Source organism: Cydia splendana, chromosome 5 (genome assembly GCF_910591565.1).
Source record: "Cydia splendana chromosome 5, ilCydSple1.2, whole genome shotgun sequence".
NCBI lineage: Eukaryota > Metazoa > Arthropoda > Insecta > Lepidoptera > Tortricidae > Cydia > Cydia splendana.
Genome location: NC_085964.1, coordinates 23,304,613 through 23,331,177, shown reverse-complemented (window position 1 = coordinate 23,331,177; position 26,565 = coordinate 23,304,613). Strand labels below are relative to the sequence as shown.

Genomic DNA, 26,565 nt, shown 5'->3' with positions numbered 1-26,565 from the left:
TATTTATTAGGCATATTTGATTAATGATGAGGAAATGGATATTCCGATGTAATACTATCTACTTCTTTTGTTACTTATGCTTTTTTTTTGACATTTAGATTTTATTCTAGAAATTCTAGACTAGTATTTTTTTATACAATCTTTTTAATGTTTGACGATCCTTTTGTGAAATTTTTAGTGTTAAATTTGATATGTATAATAATCCAATTTTATTATGGAATAATATTAACATCAATAAATTGCTCTGATAATTAGATTAAGATTAATTACGATTCATAAGAGCTTGTTGCTAGGCCTACATGAATAAAGTATATTTTGATTGATTGATTGATTGAATACACTTGTTTTTAGCCACCCTGTATAAATGCACAAATACCCAGTTCGCAAAGTATAGTTAGTTTTTAGGGTTCCGTACCCAAAGGGTAAAACGGGACCCTATTACTAAGACTTCGCTGTCCGTCCGTCCGTCCGTCCGTCCGTCTGTCACCAGGCTGTATCTCACGAACCGTGATAGCTAGACAGTTGAAATTTTCACAGATGATGTATTTCTGTTGCCGCTATAACAACAAATACTAAAAACAGAATAAAATAAAGATTTAAATGGGGCTCCCATACAACAAACGTGATTTTTGACCAAAGTTAAGCAACGTCGGGAGTGGTCAGTACTTGGATGGGTGACCGTTTTTTTTTTTGCTTTTTTTTCGTTTTTTTTTGCATTATGGTACGGAACCCTTCGTGCGCGAGTCCGACTCGCACTTGCCCGGTTTTTTTTAGCATTAGAAAGAACTTGAAAGAAGGTAACCGATCTTGACATGCCTTTTAATTGAAAAACGCTTTTTAATAATCAATAACTACTACTTACGAAAGCAGAAGAATATAAATGATCGTATTAGATTCATAATTGTTACATATTTGCCGTGACTTATTTTTAAAATGTGCTTTTCAAGTAAAAGACACATCAAGATTGTTTACCTTATTTCTAATGCTAAAAAAAACGAACTATAGGCACATTTTATGGTAAGTATTGATTGTTACTGTGACAAGGTACTAAGTGGGACAAAATTCCAAATTCAAGGAGATTTTCACTATAAAACTCCCGTGAGACTCAAACATATTAAAATTATTAAAATAGGTCACTCACTCACGTATTATTAAGGGCCGATTTTTGAATTGCGATCGTTCGATTTCGTCACTCAAAAATCGGTGGAAAATGACGAAATGCAATTTTTTTAAATAGAAGCGATAGAAATTGGGAATCTAGTGGTATTGACCACTCGTTTTCAATTCTATTAGTAGAATTTAAATGCCTAGTAGTGGAGATATTATTGAACGAAATACATGAAATCGAGCGGTCGAATTTCAAAAATCGGTTCCCAGTAAAGCTCCGTGAAGAGGATCCTTGTATATAAATTGGATCAAAACATGCCGAGCTATTCGACTTAATAATAGTCAAATCAGTTACTATTTTCGAACTGTCAAAACGATTTTGGTACTATACATAGAATTTATATAAAACAAAACACTAGCATGTAACGTCACAATCAAATTACCTACTCTTTACTGTTTTATACTGGTTTTAAAATAGAAATTGTGTAAAAATAACTGCTGTCTACGTTTCTCTATTAATCTTCTGTTGCTTTATTTCATGCATGGTGTAAAATAATTTATTTTAAATACAGAAAAGTACCGTATACGTGAGTGACCCGTTTAAAAAAAATACCAGGAGGTTGTCGTGCATTATTTTACACTAAGATTATCTGCAGCGATAATGATAGTTTCTTAAAGAGCGAATTATCCAGAATTATCTACACAAACTTGCTGGAAATAACACTATATATTTCTCTTTTAACTCACAAAGTTGATAACTCAAAAGCCAAAGGAAATTATTTTTAACATTAAGCTCTGGTATGCTTACCTACTTAGATTTGGGTCAAACAGATCACTGTGTTATGTCTTTCCTGTAGACATACACAAGAGTTAAGGGCTATAAAGGTTAATTTTCTTATTTAACCCTTATCCACGTGAAAAGGTCCTCCTTTTATTTAGAGAACTATGATAAAATCATTACTTACATGCCCACAAGCTGTTAACTATTGCCCACAGGAGAGAAAAATGTACAGTTCGCGCGAACACACTAGTTTTCTTATTCATAAACGCGCTACAAACCTCAATTAGCTAATAATCGTTTGTCTTTATCTGTCATTTTGACTTATGTATTTGTAAGAAAGGGATAAAACATAATTTAACTAAATCAGGCCCGTAAAGTTTTATGAAAAAGGGGGTAGTGGATACCACGGCCAGGCCTGTTGCAGCGGCCTGCCGCTCGCACATGCTACGCAAGGGACGCTCCTGGGGGCCTACCGCGAAAACCGAAATTAGCAAATTGCGGGGATCTTTCTCTTTTACTCCAATGAGGGCGTAATTAGAATGACAGAGAAAGATGCCCGCAATTTGCTAAAGTAACTTCGATTTTCCCGGTTATAGCCCTGCCACGCACGCTCTATTCGTCGCGCAGATGCCGACATGTTCGCTAATATACTTGGTCAAGCAGATCTTGTCAGTAGAAAAAGGCGGCAAATTTGAAAAATGTAGGCGCTAAGGGATATCGTTTCATAGAAAATTTGAATTTCGCGCCTTTTTCTACTGACAAGATTTGCTTGACCATCTATAGTTTAGCATACTTATGCAATACTGCTAGACATTTTCAAAATTTTAAATAATGCAATTCATTGACTGAATTGTAAATATTACCTTTTTTGACATATATCTGTTTGTATGTTTTTTTTTTGTAATTTTCCTGACATTTATTTATTTTTCTAGCATGTAAGTGAATAGGTGTAATACTGTGAGCTTGCACTTTATTTAAATAAACAAATGCTAATTTGAAAAACTAGTGACATAACTCACATAACGAAATAATTAAAGTTGGTTTGCTAATAAATCGAATTACAACAACAACAGACAGAATATACAACAGCCTTAAAATAAATGGTGGTGTATGGTGGGTATCTGATATAATAGGGAATATTACGCAAAACTCTGCGTAGGGGGCGCCACTACCACTATCCATCACAATCTGGGGATCTAACGCGAAACGAAAAAATCGAAATTTCGTTATCTAACCTGTCTATCACTCTTACATATTCGAGCGATAAAGAGATTAAAGAGGCAGATAACTAAATTTCGATTTTCGCGTTTCACGGTAGGCCCTTGTTAACAAACCGCCTTGATGCATCAATGTCATATTTTATTGTCTGTGAAAACTTGTCAAAAAACAGTTTAAGGCACAGTATGTATAAGTTACTCTATGGCAGTCTATGGTTTACTAGCTAGCTTAGTGCTGCACTCTGGCAGCAGAACATTGCAGTTATACCCCCTATTGACAATTTGCCTTGTATATTTTTATTTTTTATTTTATACTTAATACCTATTTTCGACCGAACGTTAGTGAAGGTCTCCGTTTCAGCTTGGTCAAAATGTTCGGATGTTCCCCTCTACTAAATATTTCATACTTAAAATAATTTCATTTGTGTCCTAGTTATATTCTTATATAAGTATCCCCATCTTGAGTAGGAAGTTACATGTTAACTGGTGTAAATCGTAGCTATAAGCCTGCTCTGTAGTATCACCGTTTGGTAAGGTTCAGCTTGCGTTTATGTTTATATTGACATGCGTTTACTCAGTTTACTGCGCCGACTCTTCGAGATTCTTTTATAGATCTATTAGGTAGTGTATAAGTATCCCCATCTTGAGTAGGAGTTTACATGTTGACGAGTGTATATCGTCGTTTTAAGTTTGTTCTGTCATTACCAATTCGGGGTTCTGCTTAGGTTTATATAGTGACCCGCGTATACAAGAAGCGCTGGTGGTCTAGCGGTAAGAGCGTGCGATTTTCAATCCGGAGGTCGCGGGTTCAAACCCCGGCTCGCACCAATGAGTTTTTCGGAACTTATGTACGAAATATCATTCGATATTTACCAGTCGCTTTTCGGTGAAGGAAAACATCGTTAGGAAACCGGACTAATCCCAATGGTGTAGTTTACCCTCTGGGTTGGAAGGTCAGATGGCAGTCGCTTTCGTAAAAACTAGAGCCTACGCCAGTTCTTGGGATTAGTTGCCAAGCGGACCCCAGGCTCCCATGAGCATTTTATAGATCTATTAGGAATTGAATAGCTGTACCCATTTAGGGTTCGAGGATAATTGTTGACTGGTGCAAATCGTAGTTTTAAGCCTGCTCTGTGGTTCCACCATTCGGTGGAAGAACCCCACCGGCTAACAACATTAAAAAACAATGTTCTTTTAGGTTATCTTACAGATATAGTATAGGAAGTGTGACCCTATCAAGTGTAGAGTATATAGGTACCATACGTTGACTGGTATAAATTATAGCTTTAAGCCTACTCTATAGTTTCACCGTTCGATGGAGTTCCGCTCACAACATTTATAATGACGCGCGCATAGCCAGAAGGTTCTTTCAAGCTCTTGTTGTAGATGATGTTCTTGGCGAGGAGACGGCAGCGGATCACCGTGCTGTTGGACACTGGAACAGAATAACAAGATTAAATACATCACTTGTACTCATGGGCGTCGCCAGCTGATGGGCTAGGGGGAGGCACTTGATATGGCCGATGGGCTAGGGGATGGCAGTTTTTTTTTTTTTTTTTTTTATTAAAGGCACATAATATATACATAATCAATTTTAAAGTTACTCGCCAAACTACGTAGAATGCAGTTTGTTGGCGAGACAGCGCTCATTTTATACAATTTTATGCACCTACTTAAGTTGCTATCATTCTAAAGCTTACCCTAAATTTAACATTAAAGTTATTATCAGAAACTAAATAGATATAAATGTAAATACATAATAGGTAGTAAACTTTCCTTTTACAAAACATAATTTTAGAAAAATATATACTGTGCAAAAACAACAAATCTAATTTTAATAATAATACACGGTGGCTGGAGTTGATATGGCCAATGGCCAAGGGGAGGGAGAGGAGCATATATTTAGTTAGAAATTTTATTCCCTAGGGGGGGGCAGCTGACTCCCTCCGCTACCCCCTGGCGACGACGCCCTTGGTTGTAGGTACTTACAGACCGCCTTGTGTAAGTCTTATTAAAGCCTCCTCCGCCTTTCAATATACTAGAGATAGAGATAGATAGAGATCTTTATTTTGCATCCAATGTACATATTTATATTACATACAAGTAAACTGCATAGTAACATACAGGCACATGGACCCTGGTAGGGTATCGCAAAAATATTTGTAACAAATCAAATTATAAATTTTATGTGACAAGCATAACATGACTTAAAGTAAATTAAGAGTAGGTAACAATTAGGAGTACTTAATCAATTTAATATTTTTTAACTAAAATGTGTTTTCGTACTTACATATACTTATAATTATAAGAAGGTATCTTCCATAAACTCAGATATACTGTAGTAGCACTTTTCGACCAGCTTACTTTTTAGATTTGTTGCAAATTGGTTGTATGATGTTTTTAAATAAGCGGGAATTTTATTGTATATTTTAATAGCCCTGTAATAGGGGCCGTTTTTGTAGATCTCTAGTATCGGCTCCGGTAGTTCTAAAAACTGTTTGCGTCTGGGATTTTGGCAAAATTTAAAAAGGTGTATATTTTTGTGGACGAATATGGCTACTTCTAAAATGTAAAGAGAGGGGAGGGTTAAAAGTTTCAGATTTTTAAAATAAGGTCTACAGCTATTTGGTTGGTGGATATTGGCTAGGATTCTGACACATTTTTTCTGCATTACAAAAAGTTGCTGAATATCGGTGCTATGGCCCCATAATAGGATACCATAACGCAGCCATGCAACTGCCTGTGAATGGTACACTGCTAACGCGCATTCGAAGCTGGTACTGCTTTTTAATATGCTCAAGGCATAGGTAAACCGCGACAGTTTGTTTTTTAATTTTTCTATCTGACCTTTCCAATTTAAATGACTATCCAATGTGATGCCCAATAGACTGCAATCAGTAACCTCTTCGATGTTTAGATTTGTTGACACAGAATGTAGGTTTAGGGGTTGTTTCTGTCTAGGTCGGAATTGAATTATTTTGGATTTGTCGTTGTTAGTTAGTAGGTTGTGGTCCTGGAGCCAATGCGTTACTGAATTAAATGTTTGTTCTATATAAGAGTTGCAGTTATTGTCTGGACATTGAAATAATAGAGATATGTCATCGGCAAATATTATTATCTTGTGAGTTGTGATTTTTGGAAGGTCGTTTATGTAGATCAGAAACAATACGCATCCTAGCACACTTCCCTGGGGTATTGAGTTGTCCACATTTAGTATATTGGATTTTACACGTTCTAGTTTTCCAGATTTGTTATTTATATGTTCTGTTTCGACATATTGCTGTCTTGTTGTAAGATAAGATTTCATCCATTTATGTGCCCTACCGCGTATGCCGATTACATTTAACTTATTTAGTAAGATTGTATGTGAAACTCTGTCATATGCCTTCGACATATCTAACAGTAGTCCCACTGCATGTTTTTTATTTCTCAAGTATTCTACGACTGTTTGGATATAATTGTAGGCTGCAAGAACAGTGGAATGTTTTTTTCTAAAAGCGTATTGGTTCTGATCTAGCAGATGGTATTTTTCTAAAAAAGTATATATGCGATTTGACATACATTTTTCAAAGATCTTTGATATGACGGGGAGAAGCGCTATAGGTCTAAATTGAGCAGGGTTGACTAACCCAAACAGAGCTGCACATATTGCAACCATATGATTTCAAACACATTACTACCTAAATAATGTCGAAAACCAGTACTTTAAAGGGCTTTAAATGAACCATTCTTTGGTTCCACAACATCCACATTAGACAAACGTTGCAATGATCGACCGAGCGGAGCGAAGGTCTCTGAGTCAGCTTGGATAAAAATGCTTTCGTATATTTGGATGGTCTCTACAGATCGCATTTCTCACCGATACTCGTGAAATTTTGTGAGCAACTTCGTATGTAGAATTTTTTTGTCGATTCCCATTTTGGAAATTTTACAAAATGGTGCAACCATGTGGGGGTTCGCGAGGTCTACACTACACCTCACAGTATACTCGTACTTAGATACCTTGTAATATTTAATATTTAAAACTTCCGCGTTTTAAACACATACTTATTAACTCACCACCACGACTAGTGAAACCTGTGTCTAAACGTCGGTAAATAAAGGTAATTGAATAAATTTCATACCTTGTTTGAGCCTGACAGCAACTATAGGGTTCCTATGCGTAGCACCAGCCTTGTAGGTCTGGAAGGCGGGTAGAGCTCGTCCCCACGGGTACTCCAGTTCCACTCGTTGGTTCTCGTCCCAGCACCATGCCCACACCCGGGAACGCTGGAAATATTAATTAAGTATTGGGCATTAGAAGATCGACCAACCCGGAATTTGACGCACCGTTATTTAATGCATTTACCTATTGTTAAATATTACAAGCTTTAATTTTTACAACGTTTGTATGTATTTTCGGATCAAATATTGCATGCTAAATTAGACTCACTACCCATTATTCGATTGAGGACAATGGATGGTCTTCACATATAGGTTACATGTACCTATAATTTTTGGTTTATATTATTATAGGAAAGGTAGATTAATATTTCAAAAGCGAGGATTTTCTTTACTCCTATTTTATTTTTTACTTTTTCTCTATGAAGACAAAACGATTTAAAACTTGTAGTACGCAGTATACGCGACTTACTTCTGCTGGAGTTGTCAGATTCTTGATGTGATCAACCAGCTCCGTAGGAAAGTCCTCTGGCAGACTGGCAGCGTCGTTGTAATAATGGGGCTCCCAGTCGATTATCTGAAACACACAGGACTATGTTATCAGCACTATAGCATACATAGGTCTTCTTCTTTATATTTAAGAGCTGTTCTCTTCTCGGTGGAGCAATCTCCAACTCGTCCGGTCCTCTGCCAACTCCTTAACCTTCTGGTATGACACGACCTGAACCTTTTCTTTTATTTGGTTGAAAAATTTTTCTCGGTCTTCCTCTTTTTCTGTTTCCCTCTATTTTTCCTTCTATGATGTTCTTAAGGAACAGGTCGTGTCGTAGCAGATGTCCAATTAGTACTCCTCTCTTCTATTTTGTATTGTCTTTATTATATTTCTATTCTCTTTAATCCCATCTGGAACCATACAGATTCGACAGATTCGATTTTAACCGACTTCAAAAACAATGTGACATGGCATCATTTTATGGTCGTTATTAAGAATTTCACGTCACCAAATGATGCTTACCGGTACCTAGTTACAATTTTAATATTTCAACAATTCCCTCGGATCCCAATATCAAATCTTGAACTTGACTTAATGGCTATAATAATAGTAGGTTAATGTCACATCACAGAGTAAATTGTCTATTTACAAGGAGCCTCTACGTGTTGGCTTCGGCCCCACGCACGCCTATCAAATGTCCGGGACCTCATGGTCCCGAGATTATGTAAATGACAGACATAATAATAAAATCATTTATTTCAGGCAAAGCCCATAAAAGTGTTAGTATATGTACAAAACATAACTTAAGACTAGCTATTGAGACCCTTTCATATTTTCCTTTTGGAGAAATCCGAAACTAATTGAAAATTCCTCGTATTAGAAGTTGATTTAAAATAAAAAATAGCAAGGATCAAACCAACACGTCTTTAAAAAATAGTAAAACAACTACAAACTTTTCAGTTCAATGACATTAATTTAAACATACCCTGTTTAATTTGAGGAGGAGACACGGAGTGTCCGGGTATCCGAAGTTGTCTGCGGGCACACACTCCCCATGCCCGTACAGCGGGTCGGTCACGTACGCTGCAACAAGAACCATAGACTATGGATTCGGGCTCCAGACTACGGCCCGCGGGCCGAACCCGGACCCGTAAGGCCGCGAAATGTGTCAAATTCAATACAGTAGTTAAGCTCGCGAAAAGGTAGCAGAATCCTGGCTGCACCTGCGTCCCTTGGATCCAAAAGTTCGGAGAGAGATTTTTGTCTAGAGACCGTCTAAGAGAGACCGACCGTGCCATTCCAACAAGCTTTAGTACCTAATGCTATTTTTCATGACCTAAGGAAATAGGATAATTGATTAATAGAGTTATACTTCGACTTCGTATTTATAAAGACGGGGAAGCTTGAGAATATTTACCTTAAATGAAGTAGGGTTTTACAAGATTCCGTGGTTTGTATGCCGCATACTGATCGTAAGCACTTTTTTGAGCTCTGCAGGGCTAAGATTCGATGTTTGTCACGTTTTATGACAAGTGATAAAAATACGACCATGATACTGAGCACTCTAAAGTTTTAGTATAAATTCCCCAAAATATAACCCCGTACCTTAAAGTTGATGTTACGTGAGCGAAATAAGCGATTATAACAGTCGACTGGCTTACAAATTTTCGCAAATTATGTTTAAAACCTAAACAAAATGTGGCGTTTTTCTAAAAACTAAACTTACGCGCAAAAAACTCGTTCAGCTGGTCAACGTACTCGTTGGTAGAGTTCGCATCACTGTGGTCGATTTTTATTTCACCCGTGACCGATAGAGGGCGCGCTGTTACACCTGGATTTGAACCTGAAATAAAATACTTAGAAACCTTAATGTGCTGAATATCTCCGATATTCAACAAACCATACGTTGAGATGAAAGCAAACGAAAGGAGAACCTTTTGACGACCGGTCTGGCCTAGTGGGTAGTGACCCTGCCTATGAAGCCGATGGTCCCGGGTTCGAATCCTGGTAAGGGCATTTATTTGTATGATGATACAGATATTTGTTCCTGAGTCATGGTTGTTTTCTATGTATTTAAGTATTTATATATTATATATATCGTTGTCTGAGTACCCACAACACAAGCGTTCTTGAGCTTACCGTGGGGCTTAGTCAATTTGTGTAAAAAATGTCCTTAATATTAAAAAAAAAATAAAAAAAAAAAAACTGAACGTTCTGAAACATGTTTGTCCGATTTTCATTTGTTCGAAAGCATTTTATCACGTGACGTGAGAGAGAAAGAGAAAGAATCCAGAAATATTCTAATTTTGTTTAAATTGTGGCCTTTGTGGCCTCAGTCAGCCTCAATGGCGAGCGTCCAGCGGAGCGTTCGACGAGGAGTAGGTACAGCGTAGCGTCAAGCATAAGGAATTTGAACAGCGTGCATTGAGACTGTTTGCATACATTTGCTTTTGTTTATAAATACATATATCATGGGAGCCAGACACCCGGCTGGGCGTTTTATCTGCGTGTACGTCTAGTACCATCTAGTCTAAGGTCTAACTTCTAAGTCAGGGGTTGCCGCTCTTTTGAGGAGCAATTGCGGCTCTACGAGTGACCCAAAAAATTAACACTTGGGAGTTCTTAGACCCCTGGAAACAACATTTTTCCTTTGAGCTTCCTAAAACTGGTAATTAATACTGCGGTTGACTCGACCTCTGCGGGCGCAGCGTGGTTCCATTTTTATCACCTATCACTTTCGCACTTACGTACTTGTTAGAACGTGACAGGCATGGTGACAAACGATAAAAATGCGACACTGCTACCGCCGCTAGTCTAGATAGTAGGTGGTGGATATGCACTTACCAATGAGAGACTGATCCAGTGTGTAGGTAGGGCGGTCCTTGTTCAGGCTGAGGAGTAGACCCCCCATGCAGGTAGCGAACATTAGTGCCAGCACCGCGTAGAACACCAGGTAGAATGTTATCACGATTCCTGGAATATTGGAGATTTTCCTTAAATATTTATCATAGTCAAAGTCAAAGTAAAAATATTCTTTATTCAAGTACTAGCTAGCCCAGCAACATACACTTTTAAATCATCTTAAGGGGCCCATAGATTACCAATTCGCCATACGATGTCAGCCTGTCAGTTAATCGCAAAACGTTCCGAACAACTGACAGGCTGATAATATCGTCCGGCGAACTGGTAATCTGTGGCCCCCCTTAGTCTAAATTATTCAGCAGAAACGTGGGAGCCCGAGACTCTTTTTAACAACGGATTGAGAGTTCCCGAAATTACCCGAATACACCTTACGCTATTAGTCGCCACTTAATGTAATGGTCAATGGAATGCATGCCATTGATAGACTTTATTAATTTGGGGCCGTTTAAATTAAAAGGTCCTTTCAATCTTCAATCAGCAACTATAAATATACCTCGTACGTAAGCCTAATAATCAGTAAAAATAAGTTGTTGTAATTTATATATAAAAAAAATATTTAATAAAATAATTTAGATTTAGGCTAGTTTGTAAGTTTACAAGAAGCGGAAGGACGGCTAAGAGGATGGACTTTCTTACAAATATAATGTACCAACTTTTGTTACCTCTTTTTATTGCAAATAAATTAGTATGAATTATGAATTAAAATCAATATCTACATACATCAAGTAAAACAAAAGTACCCTCACAAATAGTACAAGCGACTGCGTCAACTTAAATGTACCTACAAAGGCGATCTTATCCCTACAAGAAAAAAATAAAAACAAAATAGACAAACGAAGAATTAGGTACATTTTATGTACAGTTAGTAAATTATGGTTTAATCATTACAACAATAATAACGATGATAAACCTACGTATTAAAGTAAATGTATCCAACAGCTGAAAAAAACTTTAGTCCCTAAAACGAAAATATAACCAAAAATCCTCTAAAAAAATATACAAAACTGTAATATGACTGTCGTCTAATATCATAAGAAGAATATAATATAAATGATTGCCTGACGTATTTGTGGCGAGTAATGGGAGCGGCTAAATGCGGCCGCCAGGAATAGACGCGTCGATGCGGTTGGCCCGTGGTGGCTACACTTTCTTTTTGATAAAATAATTTTCTTTTTAAAACTAGTAATATAAGTTCCATGAGACAAAAAATTCGGTCATGGTTCACTCCATACAAAAACAATTCTAAGTAGATCTGACTCCTTATAATTTTCCCGTTGTTAACTAACGTTCTAAACTCTAAGAATCTGGATCAGTCGCTATCCCTTGGAACGGAAAATGATTGGTCATGATCTTGACTTTTAAGTAGATAAGTAACCGCGCCTACGCCACTTAGCTATGTGTATGTCACCAACGGATTGAAACCGATATACATCTTCACAAGTAACCGCAACGTGGGATAATCTGACAGACAAGCAGGTACATATTATATTATCTAGATGTACTAGAATAGGACACAGTCTAGCGCAATCCGCGGCCTTATACGATAACTTAGAATGATGTTAAAGAAAGCCTGACCAGGAATATGTGATCACTGATCACGCGCCATGTTGCGGAATTTTACTGGAACTATTTATTTCATACTATACTGAACTGTCAACCTATAGATAAGAATAACAGCGCCCTCTTGACAATGATCATATTACCTACTGGTCAGGCCAGGTCAGTTTAGGAGATAGATATTTAATTATTTAATGGGTAAATAATATTTATGGCTAAAATAGTAAATTGACAATAATAATAAAACCCATTTAAAGTATGTATATTGAGTAGGTATATAGTTACAATATGACAAATAGTGTGGTTCACAGGCCTATTTATCATATACCTATATCTCAGACTTTCAAAATTTCAATTTAATAACCTACAAAACAATGATTTATGAATTAATTAGATTAAAATATAAAAATGTTTAGTTTATTTTGCAGACGGTACCTAACGAACATTTATATAAAGGTTACGGGAACTGAATGACTATTCAAAATAACCCTAAGAATGGTACAAAGCCTGACCTTGTGGCGGCAATCATTGTGCAGCCTCAATGGTTCGGACCCGGCCCCGTTTGTATAGAAACCTGATCTCAATGCGTGTATTATAGATTGTGTATTAGCATAGAGAAATATAAGTAAAGAAAGAGTGGTAACTCCATATTATCAAAGAGAATAGATAGTATAGAGGGCTATTGCCAAAGTAAATTTTGTAGTCACGGTACATTTACTGCCATCTATCGACATACGATTAAAACTTAAAATAAAATTGAAAATGTATAAATTAATCAAAATATGTTTACGGGTAAATGATTTTTAATTCTTATTGTTCCATACTGACCCATGTTCTTTCACTGATAATATGTGTTAAAATTGTTAAATATCAAACGGTGACGTCAATGCCATCTAGCCGAGAATAGGCCAAAGGTATGGCGCCATCTATTCGAGAATGACTTTTTCTTCATTTCCGAGGCACGTTTTTCTTAGACTTTATTTATCTTATACGGAGTTATATATATCTCTGTCCATATCATCAGTTTTCTTACCAAAATGCGACTTATTTCGTAGTCCACATCTAACGTCAAGTAGTGGAACTATCAGTACCGCAACTAGTGTCGCTACTAACGAAAATTGTACTGCCAAACAACTAATATTAAAAGCAGGAGTTGGAATAGAGTTCCGGTTAATCCAATTATAATATTAGCTGAAAATTGATGACCATTAGAGTTTTCGTTCGTCGCGACATCTATTGTCGACTAGCAGTACTGATACATTCCGCTACTTGACGCTAGATGTCGACTAAGAAATAACTTAGGTTTTGGTATGAAAATTGATGTATGGAGTTACCACTCTTTCTTTACTTATATTACTCTATGGTAAGCAAGGGACACAGCTATACTACAGAATGAGAGATGAATGTCATTATCTCATTCTAACATATTTAATATTTATTAGATAGCTATTGCTTTGGTACGCAAGTAAAACTTACAAGAAGAAGTAGTTTTACGAAGCGTTTAAGAGGGGGCATAAAGCCAAGATTTTAGAAAGGAACAAAATATAGGGCGCGCCGCGCGAAACTTGCGAGGAAAGATTCCGCGATTGCGCGGGTTTTGACGTTTTGCCTCAATATCTCTGAAAGTAGTTATATTTCTGTTTAAGTTTGCTAGTGAAATCCTCGGCTACATACGCTATTTTATACTAATATTTTACTACTATAAGTATGCACGGTACCTAAACGATAAACAATTGAGACTTTTTTTGTGATTTTTTTCTATCAACTTTAACCTTTTAAAGTTTTGCTTAGATTTGGCACTCCTCCTTTATTTAAAGTCAGTTAAAAACCAAAGCGGACAGAGGTTAGGTAAAAATAGAAGTTACCTTTACATTTGTGTTTTCGGAGACTAAAATAATCTCACAAAACTTTCGGAGGTCAAACATTTTACTTGTATAATAAATTATATTTAGAAGAGCAAATGTTTTTTTTTTTTCATTTCTCATGCTCTGAAAGTGGGTCATTGTTTATCTATAAAGTGTGCAGACAGTGATACGTATCGGCTCTAGGGCGTTAAAAGCAATTGAAATATTTAAATGGATTTGTTGTACCTACAATTCACCTACACTTCCATCCGGATATTTAACTCCTCATTTCATAATAACGATAAATTTACCTAAATTGTTACCTATAGTTCGTTTTTTTAGCATTAGAAATAAGGTAAACAATCTTGATGTGTCTTTTAATTGAAAAACACCTTTTTAAATAAGTTACGGCAAATATAGTAACAATTATGAATCTAATACGATCATTTATATTCTTCTGCTTTCATAAGTAATAGTTACTGATTTTTAAAAGGCGTTTTTCAATTAAAAGGCATGTCAAGATCGCTTACCTTCTTTCAAGTTCTTTCTAATGCTAAAAAAAACGAACTATAACTGAAGGTATTATAGGTACAGTGGCGTTCAAAAGTGCATAGATAGATGTCGACCGTAATGCCTTAATACATGCACTTTTGAACGCCAGTGTACCTACCTATAGTCTTATACCATTTGTCGGCAGCAGTGCTGAATCACGTCCTTATCTTTAACCACCTACGTATTAAATAAATGACATCCCGTCTCGGCTTCCTTCCATCCCGCTGTAGGTAAGGACGCCTTATGATTTATGAAGCCCGGTGGGGCCGAAGGCCGGCCTCCCCCACTTCCCGACAGACCGATTAGCCATACGAATGACCTGGGGCCTTTTACTATGACGTCCTTATTGCGATTCTGTTTAGGACCTAAACTGAATTGCTAAAGGACGAAGCTATATAAGTCGCATAACTCCGTCCCTTAGCAATTCAGTTTAGGTCCTAAACAGAATCGCAATAAGGACTTCATGGTAAGGCTCTGACATCACAGCTGACAGCGATTTGCTAAAGTGCATATCCACTTTACGAATAAATTACAGTCATAAAGTGGGTAAGTATCATGAATCTAGGACATACCTGGATCTGGCATGAGTGGTGGGGGTAACTGACAGAACGGGATAGTCTTATGTATTTTTCAGTAGGAGTAGCAGCGAAAGAGCTATTATTGTTTGTCCTTGTCACAGTCTCACATTTTATTTGTTCCCCACCTTTTTTTTAGTATGGATAATGGTGGGGAACAAATGAATTCGACCAATCACAGTGTCGCATTTGCGTATGTTTTGTCCCTCACGGAGGCACGCGTATACCACTTCTATACGATCCTACCTTCTATGGTAAGTATGCACTTTTGTAGCGGTGTCAGTGGGGTGACACTTCGGGCAAACTCGGCTCCATTCGGCTCAGCATTGCTCCGAGCAATTATTAGACACAACTTGACGTCCCTTTGCGTGCACGACCACAGATAAGATAATGACTTGAATTTTGATAACCCTAAATAGCCGAAAGGGATAGTGCCATAAGTTAGAAAGGGATATCATGATTCGACCCTGAATCGCTGTCTAACTTCGGTTTTGCAGTAGGAAGTGACCTTTCTGTACGGTAGTACTAATAGGTATAACTCATTCTGTGGCCATACGAATGACCTGACATCACAGCTGACAGCGATTTGCAAAAGTGCATAGAGTTAGACCAAGACAAATATGCAACGATTTTGATAGCACACACACTACTATCAAAATCGTAGCAGACTTTTCTTGGTCAAACTAGTCATAAATGTGGGTAGGTATCCACTTTTCCTTTTGCAGCTGTGTGTACAATGCAAAGAAAACCAAATGGCTTCAGACGGGGTTTGAAGCCAGAAATTAGAAAGAAACAAAAGATATGGCGCGCCGCACGATACATGTGACGATAGCACAGACCAACCCCTTTTTCAGGCGGTTTTCTGTGGACGATAGATATTTTTACAGGGTGCTTTTGTTATCACTGACCAAACTCTGAGGGGTGAATACCTATGTACTTATTAGGTCATACTCTCATACTGAACAACTTTAACTATGGTGCCAACCCCGTATCCCCGTAATCGCAAAAAAAAATTCTATCGCTCATACATTTCGGTGAATCAGAGTCAATGTTTTCTATAGAATAGCTGATTTTTTCGCAATTTCGGGGCTGCCCCCATAGTAAAAGTTGTTACCTACATGAATCGGACGTGTGTCAAATCGGCCCCTGCATGCATTGCCCACTAGTACAGTACCTAGGAACTATAGGTATATGAATATGACGTCCGCAGTTCATTTCAATTATAGAATAATTAATCATTTCCTGCACTAGGGCGTTATCTGCCTATTACTGTTACCTTGTGACCGTTTTTAAGGGCTATTGGAGTACAACATTACTTTTTAAACTATGATGATGAGAGGGGCTAAACGTCACTACCTACACCTAATAAAACAAAGTCCCCCGCCGCGTCTGTCTGTTTATATGTATGTTTGCGATAAACTCAAAAACGACTGAACGGATTTTCATGCAGTTTTCACCTATCAATAGAGTGATTCTTGAGGAAGGTTTAGGTGTATAATTTGTTAAGGTTTTGTGTAACCCGTGTGAGGCCTGGGCGGATCGCTAATTACAAATATTAATTAAATAAACATCACCTTTATCTATTGTTTTTATTTCACACTTCGTCCTACTGTGACATTATGAATACCACATTGTCTTCTTGCCCTTGGTCAAGCTTAGGTGTATAGTTCATTAACATAATTAATAATGTTGTTTTGACTTGCTTTTGGAAGTGATAACGGCTAGTAAGATAAGGTGGAATGTCCGATTGTCTTGTTGTTTTAAAATAACTTTCTGCTTTCATAATACATCATCATTTAACTGCCTATTTCAAACTGTTTTAAATAAGCTATTCATCATCATCATCATCATTTCAGCCTATATACGTCCCACTGCTGAGCACAGGCCTCCTCTCATGCGCGAGAGGGCTTGGGCTATATAGTCCCCACGCTAGCCCACTGCGGATTGGGGACTTCACATACACCTTTGAATTTCTTCGCAGATGTATGCAGGTTTCCTCACGATGTTTTCCTTCACCGAAAAGCTAGTGGTAAATATCAAATGATATTTCGTACATAAGTTCCGAAAAACTCATTGGTACGAGCCAGGATTTGAACCCCCGACCTCCGGATTGAAAGTCAGACGTCATATCCACTCGGCCACCACTGCTTTTTTTTAAACCTATTAATAAGCTACTATTCCTATATTTTCCGGTAAGAAACAAGCTTAGTACTTACAGCCCGCCTAATGGTAAGGCTTATTATATAGCTTTATAGGCGCTTGCAATTCCAGGGTGTCACATGGGTGTCGCCGTTTATAAATCTGTATACTTTTGATTTGAAGGATTAAATAATCCATAATCCAAAAGAAAACCTTGGCAGGAAGGTAATTTCACAGCTAGAGCGTTCGCGGATGGGTTTGCCAAATGGATTAAACTTTAGGTACCCAAATTATTAGCGGAAAGAAAATGCTATAAAATGGTAGATATTAGCATCTAAAATACAATAAACACGGCTTAGATTAAGTAGTAGTTTCTGAAACCGAACCATCATTTTATTAGTAGGTATCTAAGTTAACCCTTTGCCGCATTATGACAGTTATAATATTCAACTCTATTGATAGCTATTAAAGTTCAAATTTACCAATTTTTTTTGACATTAAGTACGTAAGGATACCCCTTAGTTACTAGTTGCCGTGAGTTTAAGTACCTGTTGTTTAAAATCTGAGCGCAATGGAGCATTATACGTCTACATAAATGACATGCAAATGCTCGGTGATCATTGTGAGCGATAGTAATCAATGATCAAAGGCTTGGTTAATCTGCTGCGCACACGACATGAGCATGACCATATTGACCATTATGACATTATTGTACCTAATGATTGATTACATCCATTGCATAATTAGCAACAATGTAGCGAAGTATTCGATGGAGGTAGATTCTAATGTAGCAATTTGTGATGGTTTTGATATGACATTGATGGTTGTTTTGGTACTCTTGGTGAATGACGCGCATCTCACACACGACTTTCACTTCATCTATCTCTGTATCTCTAGGTAGGTATTTAAATAAAAGTAAACAAACAATTTGTACATTTTCGGGTAGTTATAACATTTATTGGTTAACCAACCAAATACAAAACCGCCTGGATCAGTCACTGAACGACCTGGGGGCCGATGTTTGAAATTCGACCGCTCGATTTCTTGTATTTTGTTCAATAATATCTCCACTACTAGGCATTTAAATTCTACTAATAGAATAGAAAACGAGGGGTCAATACCACTAGATTCTCAATTTCCATCGCTCGTATTTCAAAAATTAGCATATCACCGTTTTCCACCGATTTCCGAGTGACGAAATCGAACGATAGTAATTCAAAAATCGGCCCCCTGACTTTAAACCTACATTATTTGATCATGTAATGTTTTCATCTACCCTCAACTGGCTGAAGGAGCCATTTGAGGGTAGATTTTGTTTACTTTTATTTAAATACCTAAAGATACAGACTAGTATTAACGTAGATCTAACAGTTATTTGGTTACAAGTGAAGATTAATATGGCCTGGAAAATATCGAGATCCTCTTCCTATTTTAGAACATAAGACCTGCATATTTACTTTTGCATACATAAACAACATCCCACATAAGTAGCACAAACGCTAGCCGAGCGAAACGAGCTGCAATGCTATACACCGGATCAAATTGCAGATAAACTTGGTTAGTGTAGGTCCAAAACATATCGCGATTTAGCTGAATGTTACTTATGTATGCAGCTGCGATATGCCATCGGCCATACGAACTACCCAAGCTGGCGACGGCCTTGTCCAGGAACCATCACCAGTCCACACGGTCGTAATGCTGATAGCGACCCCGTGATGCTCCACTACAAGGCGGAGTCCGCATTCGTACTGGTTTTAGAGGGTAATCCAACCACTGGATTTGAGGGCTACATAAAAAGTATGGTTCTAAAAAGTGCAAGTCGTCGTGAGTCGTAATTTAGGGACGCCTCGTCTGTCATTCGTTGCACCATCAGATTGATGGTTTTTTTTTGGCTGACGTTCGAGCATTCATCCGGTCTCCACGATTTTTTTATAAAGAAAAAGAAATTAAACTATTTTAACGAAAAAAACAAGTTGGAGAGATTTGAGATGATCAACGGTCAGGCACTTACGCTACTGAAACGCTTTCAAGTCTATTCAGCTAACTTATTGACCTTATTGTTGCTACAGTAGAAGTTTTTCTAGATAGTGTTTCTTGCTTATTAAATACGTATTATTTGTAATTTTCATAACTAACCCGGTTTCGTTAAGTACCTTTCTTAAAAATTGGAAGGTATAGCTTATTAGCCGACCACTTCGAGACTCGAGACCTACTTTATGTCTAGCAAATTAAAAACCGGCGAATGGAACGAATGATAGATGTAGGTTAGGTACATAACATTTCGATTTGTCCCAAAACAGCACTACACCTATTTATAATGCAATTTTGTAATCACATTTTAAATATGTATTTATAAAAAGTTAATAGGTACATTTTGCAAGAGTGAACCGGATTAAAAACAAGTTTTACACGAATTCAACGATAGCAGGGGTGCTTTTTAAGGGCTGTGGACCGGCTATAAGATTAAGTTGTATAAATGGTTAAAAGTAAGTTAAAAGGTGGACCAACGGCCACGACATAAAATGGAAGGGAACCATTTAAGTACCTCGGTATAACCTCTCGTGCGGCAAGACGATATTTTGAAATATAACTATAAATTTAACTTGAAGTGAAGGGGGTGAAAATGGTGTGAAAGTTTTAACGCCCATTCGCAAAAGCATAGCGGATGGAAGCTATTAAGGGGCCGGTATATGACGTTTTCGATTTAGACCTCACTTTGTAACCATAATTTGTTCAATAAATGTTTAATAATTGCATTAAATTACACGTAAATTTGTTCACGAAGAAACCGTGTACCGACTCTTCATGCCATTGTATTTTTAATTTGCTGTTATTCTCTACAAATCGACACTAAAAGTATCAAAAAAACAAAATATGCAGTTCCGTTTGAGACAGAAGCAAAACAATTTTGTCTTTGACAGTAATTGAATTATTGTATGATTCTGAAAGCTAGATAATTCAGCTACCAATTTATTATCGATTTATATTTTTACTCACAAAGACAACACAGAAATTTTTTTTTTTTTTTTATATTGTGTTAATTAAAACATTTATTTACATACAATATATATACAGTGGTACTACTAAACGAAATTAATAACTAGCTTAAATCTAAAATAGGCCCTTGAGGCATTGTACCAAGGATGCTGGCGGCATTTCCTCGCTGTATCGCAATGCTGATACGTTGTGCGAGGTAGCCGCCAGCTCTTCGGTCACCAGTTACGTCAACCAGACGCTTCGCGATTTCTGCGAACAACTTATGCGCGCTGGGACCCCATGGACCTAGAGTTTCAACACCAAATGGTACAAAATGGTACTCTCTACCGAGGCTCTTATATCTTACACAGAAATTCAATCTCAAATGTAAACTTTCGAACAATTTCCATACATTGACGACATCACTCAAAATTCTTCTTCAAGTCAGATGCCCGTTGGGGCTACACCGGAGCACACGTGTACTTCTTCAAATGAAAATGACAGCTTGATTTTCTTGCTTTTGACAATTATATTGACATTAAAATATATACGCACACGAGAAAGTATACCAGTAGATAAATTGTATTTCAAAAAATAGGGTACATAAATATCAGCTCGCGTCTCATTTAAATTTGATTTGCTGTTATAATGGTTGAAAACCGCAGTAAACTATCTTAAAACAATACGATTACAGTCGAATTTAAGTATTATGTTCCTTCAAAACTCGCTTAAAATGAAAAAAGTTTAAAGACTCATCTTTACTGATTGGGATCAATTTTTATTATGCTGGTATCATTTTGCGTCAGTTTAAAAACGTATTTGACTTCTGTACGTCAATGAATTTTGATGACAATTGTAATCTTGTATTATATTATAGAACTTTTATCTTAAAATAATGCCTATTAACAGAAAGAGTTATGTAATTCGTATAAGTAATACCTGAAAGTCTTGTACCTAGATCTGTAATACCATGGATTGCGACGAATAAATGATAATGATTATGCGGTTCGTTCCGTCTATATGTATAATGCGTGTACGTGCTGTTCTCTGAAAATCTTCAAGAAAAAATAACGGCTAGACCAGCACTAAGTACTAGCGAGTTTTTGCGGCTTTGGAGACCGAGATGAAGCTTACAGGCCAATAGCGCTCTAGTTATTGTTATGTATACCTATGTATCGAATGTTTTATAAATTACCTATAAAAAGCAATGTTTTATTTCGATTAGGTCTACATTTTGTGCATATTGCATATCTGAAGTATTTTCGTACTAAACTTGAAACTTTCGTTCAAACTAAATAAAATAATTATTCCAAATGTACAGTCGCCTGCAATTTATGTTACACAACGAAGGCCGCAAAAATATCTGACACGATCTTATTTGTAGAACCATAAGACCATGTCACATATTTTTGCGGCCTTCGAAGAGTAGGTACCGTCATTATCACCAACTTTGCCCGCTTATTTTTTAAAACGAATTTCTCAAAAAACATCACATCATATGACTTTTTTTGCTCAGCACGTCCATTGTGATCAAACGCATCAGTTTATTTAAAAGAAAAAATATTTTTTAGTGTGTTTTTACTCATTTTTTTGCGTTTTAGAGGGCGGGCAAAGATATCCGGGGTTTTCGCCAACATTGCCCACGTCAATTTGGTATTCAAATACAGCTCGTATGATGATGATGTCTAAGGATCACTTAAAGGTTTTGGGCAATCCTACCATTCCCTGTTAATAACTTAGCGATAAGTGTAAAAACTTTAAAAAAAATTTGCTGGGCAATGTTGCCTACCCGTTTTTGCCCATTTCCAAATAAGGCTCGCCTAAGCATTTTACAAAGGCTAGGGTCACTTTTGTCACTTTTGAGAAAATCTGTTACAATAGTTTAATGGCCAAAAATATGATTTTTGTTGTGTTTTTCATTCGTTAACGGGATAAAACATCTAAATAAAGGATAGATTTAGATTTTAGATAAATTTAGATATTTATTCTCATAATATTAAATTACATTATAAATTATGCTAGACTAATCTACACGAATTTATATTATGATCGTCATTCATATTTACATAATATTATTTAATACATACAAATTAAAAAAATGTCTTGCAATAATTAATCTTATGTCAACAATTTATCCATTCATGTCAAAACAAAATACGGTAATAACTTAGTACGAGTATCTCTTAATGATCGTCATGTTCTAAATAAAATACTAGGTACATATTACAATATACATAAATCAATAACTGAGAACATGTCAAATTTATACGATTCAATTTTCAATTTAAAATGTCAGGGTCATATACTCATTTACAGAATAAAGTGGATTATCCAATAAAAGGACTCTCAGTTGACGTTCAAATGTTTCGTCAGATGTTTCCGTTCGTAATTCAGCGGGTAGACACTCGTAGTATGTCGGGCCGATTACTCGCGGGTTTTTGCATGAAAGTGCCATGCGTCGCGGCACTGTTCTGAGTCTCCCCGTGGATCTGATTATTTTGCCCGTGACAAATTAAATACAGAATATATTTATAAACTTATTTTAGTGTACAAACATAACCTTCTTTTACTTGCGAAGTTGGGTAAATTAGATGAAAGTGACAACCCTAATCCGTTTTTGGTGGTGGGCAATGTTGGTATAGATGCCAAATTACCGGATTACTTTGCCCACCGCTAAAACTTTTGTGTATTTAGGCCTTTTTAGTTTAAATCTCAATAGACATAATCTATGCTTCATGTGTTATAACTCAAACCCGGAAATATTTGTCAAAGGGTTCTCAATTTTTTCTACTTGCATTTATTATTTATCAATTTTTTGCCCGCCGAAATATACCCTATATTAGACAACTCGCTCAAACTCTAAATTCCCAAGTCAAGTTATGCACAAGTTTGGTATATAGTTTTGTCAGAAATATAACCTATTTTCTACTAAAAATAGCAGGGTGGCCATAACTATTATAATTTTTTCTACATTAACGAATTTGTTTAAAATTGTCGTTTTGGGCAAAGTTTCCCTGGAGGCAAAGTTGGCGCTAATGACGTAACATATTATTGCAGGTGACTGTACATAAATGTTTCGGTGATTTTGAGATTATTTTTCAGGTTAGTTTACTAACAATCAAGTTATGCAGATACCGATTTCGTGAACGTATAAGTAGTAAGGTACCGCTATTGTTTAGCGATACCGATTACTTTTGAAGGCAAAACTATACCGTTGAAATATAAAGATATTAAAATTACAGCAGGGACAACCATTTTTTATAGGTGTACCTAAACCATCATTGGCCGAGCATTAGCAAAGGTCTCCGTTTCAGCTTGGGCAAAAATGCTTTTGTATGTTCTCCTTTGCAGATCACATTTCTCAACTGATTCTCGTGAAAATTTGTAAGCAGGTTCGATAGAACTATTCTGTTTCGCTTTATCCGCCAAAATGGAATTGCCACCCTGCTGAAACTTTATTTATTTAAATTCCTATTGAATGGATTTTGCACCTTATGAAAAACCGTATAGAGTAGTAAATAACATTTTACATCTGACTTAATGACATCTAGTTTTATTCGCTTTAATTGTACAAAAGGCGTATCTCGACAAAGCAATATTAGGTAGTAAAACAGTCAACAATCAAATTAATTAAATAGGTAAGTACGTCACGTGTGACATGAACAGACAAGGAAAGCAAGATTAAATGCATTGTTTCTCTTTCATCTTTCAATGGAACGCTTTTACCCTCAAAGGAGGCTAGTGGTCAATACTAAACTAAAAGTCCAATCTTAAAAAAAAACATGATGGGTCACTGACCTGTCCCAGTAAAGTGAGGTAGTGTGCGTGAAGTGCGCTTGTGTGTGAAATGGGGTAAATTGACAGAATCTGAAATTTTACCCACCGCTACCGTCGCCTTAAGTTAAGGTGGTTCGCTTTTCATACAAAATTCAATTTGATTTCATTAAGTAACACATTATTACTACATAATTTTTTTCGCATTTATCTACTTTCGAGTATTCGTTTGCGCTGAATTAATAGAAAATCTAACTTATTTTTAATTTTATTTATACTTACTGAATTAATAAAGAAGCATATTAGTGAAACATATTGTGCAAAAATATTGAGTTGTAAAAGTTATTTTTCCTTGTTACAAAAAATGGATTTATTTGAATTTACTTTTTAACGATTTTATGAAACCACATAATGTAGACAACATCAAACCGCATAATCATGGCTGAAGGAATTCGATTTCAGTAGGTATAATTACTGTGGTTTACCGTATTGATGTCTACGAAAACTAGAAAATATTAATATTTTTTATACATAGGGCACGATTAAAAACATGACTTGAGATCAACTTTAGCTGTAACTTAGGTACCAAATTATCTATCAAAATCCCTTAAATAATAATAATCAACTTAGCACCTTGTCAATAAATACTGAACCATCTAGAGTTTACGGCAAGCTCAAAACAGACAATGAATTTCACATTAACGAAAGTAACACTATCTTAAACATTATGCTATGCAAAACAATAACATTAAATGAAGGTACTAACTTCACATAAATATTTACATTCAATCAAACTTACCCCACCGTTTCGGCGTACGTCCCAAAAAACTCTTCTCATCAGGATTATAAATGGCCTTTCCAACTCTGTGAAGCCATGGCCCCGTAGGGGGTGGTGCGCGGACCCATTCGGCCATATGACCGACGTCCGTACCATTCGATTTACCCGCCATTTTGAAAACTTAAAACACGTGCACCTCTCTCGGCGTTCGGGACTCGACTGAGATGCGATTACTAAATTGTATGCGCATACGCTGCTATTAATCCAAAATGGCTTAAGTCCCATAGAGTTATTATGAATGATTGTTTTTTTTAGGTGTGTGAACGCACCACGTGTATGGTAGTGGTACACACGTGCGGGATCTGGGACGAGTAAATAAACATGTTTAATGGGTTTTTTGTTATGATGCGTTTGGTTTTGGATTTGGATACGCCTTGAGACAAGGAGGGATCTGTTTATGTCTAGTAATGTTTTCAGGCGTTATGTCTATTTTTATAAGTACTCATACTCATACTAATTATCAAATAACTACCATATCCTTTTTGTTTTTTTTTACATCCTGGTAACTATATTATACATCAACATGTGTACTTAATATACTGTGTTTGGAGTGTTTTATGGGTCTTTTTTATGGTAGATTTTTATCATATCCAAAAATATCTAGACTTTACAATTCAAATATCGGATTTCGGCATCAAGTAATTTTATGTTCCAAATAGAATACAACAACCACATTTGAGACATAGGTATTAATAATATACATTATTGATGGATATTTACAATGCAATTTCAATTCACCAATCATTGGCATTAAAATAAGGAAAATGATAACAGCACATTGCATAGATTTGATATTTTTATTTTATAAAAACTCTAAGGCACACATTACAATTGTCATAAAGATACAAAACTTATAAAAAATAAATTTAATTACAATGGACGGACGACAAGTTACGCATAAGTCACATTTTCGTCATAAAAATTTGAGATTAAGTAAAAAAATATGTATAAAAATTCGTGATAAAACAATGATTTAGGTCAAATAATAAAATACCACCATTATGTTCATGTTCAGTTTTAAAGTAGAAATAATCAAAAATATATATTTTCATTCACTGGAATTTGATACCTTTTATTCTTATAAGTATAAAAACCGTGATATTTTATAAAACAGTATTAAGCAAAAACATAATGAGGGCAAACAGTAGGTACTGATAAAAATATTTTACGGAAAAAAATCCTATACAGTCACTTGCACTAATATGTTACACAACGAAGGCCGCAAAAATATGTGACGCGCTCTTATTGCACTACATATAAGATCGTGTCAGATATTTTTGCCGCCTTCGTTCTGTAACATATTATAGCTGGTGACTGTACCTACATGAGTTACATGAATTCGACTAAATAGTCGAATATAAATAATAATATCCTAGTAAATACTAGGATACTAAAAATATTACTTAATACTTAAATGGATAATTTTGGTTTACTTTCAATATTAAGGTAATAAAAGCCGTCTGGGAATAAAATAGGTATACCAAAAATATAGTTTGTAAACTAAATTAAAAAAGAATTGAAGACAGATTAAAAATAAGAATTGTAAAATTCTTGTTGTCAGTCTTTTATCTAAAATATTCTATGGTTATTTTTACACAGAATTATTTTTACAAAATTAAAAATTGCATG

General features: G+C 36.1%; 1 protein-coding gene across 1 annotated transcript; it reads right to left on the bottom strand.

Annotated features, from left to right (window-relative positions):
* Positions 1-339: 339 nt before the first annotated feature.
* LOC134790977 (sodium/potassium-transporting ATPase subunit beta-1-like) lies at positions 340-25,126 on the bottom strand. Its single transcript, XM_063762014.1, has 7 exons — positions 24,898-25,126; positions 10,604-10,732; positions 9,486-9,602; positions 8,745-8,842; positions 7,739-7,843; positions 7,230-7,374; positions 340-4,540 (listed from the first exon to the last, which is right to left on the bottom strand). Exons 1-7 carry the CDS (start codon positions 25,046-25,048, stop codon positions 4,398-4,400), a joined length of 888 nt encoding a protein of 295 aa, XP_063618084.1. The 5' UTR covers positions 25,049-25,126; the 3' UTR covers positions 340-4,397.
* Between the last annotated feature and the right edge of the window lie 1,439 nt (positions 25,127-26,565).

Bases quoted from the DNA above. Each gene is read 5' to 3' on its own strand.
- LOC134790977 (XM_063762014.1), bottom strand. From the start codon at position 25,048: ATGGCGGGTAAATCGAATGGTACGGACGTCGGTCATATGGCCGAATGG. The intron at 10,733-24,897 runs GTAAGTTTGATT...CCAATATTCCAG, and splicing joins ACGTACGCCGAAACGGTGGG to GAATCGTGATAACATTCTAC. The intron at 7,844-8,744 runs GTATGTTTAAAT...TGTGTGTTTCAG, and splicing joins TCCTCCTCAAATTAAACAGG to ATAATCGACTGGGAGCCCCA.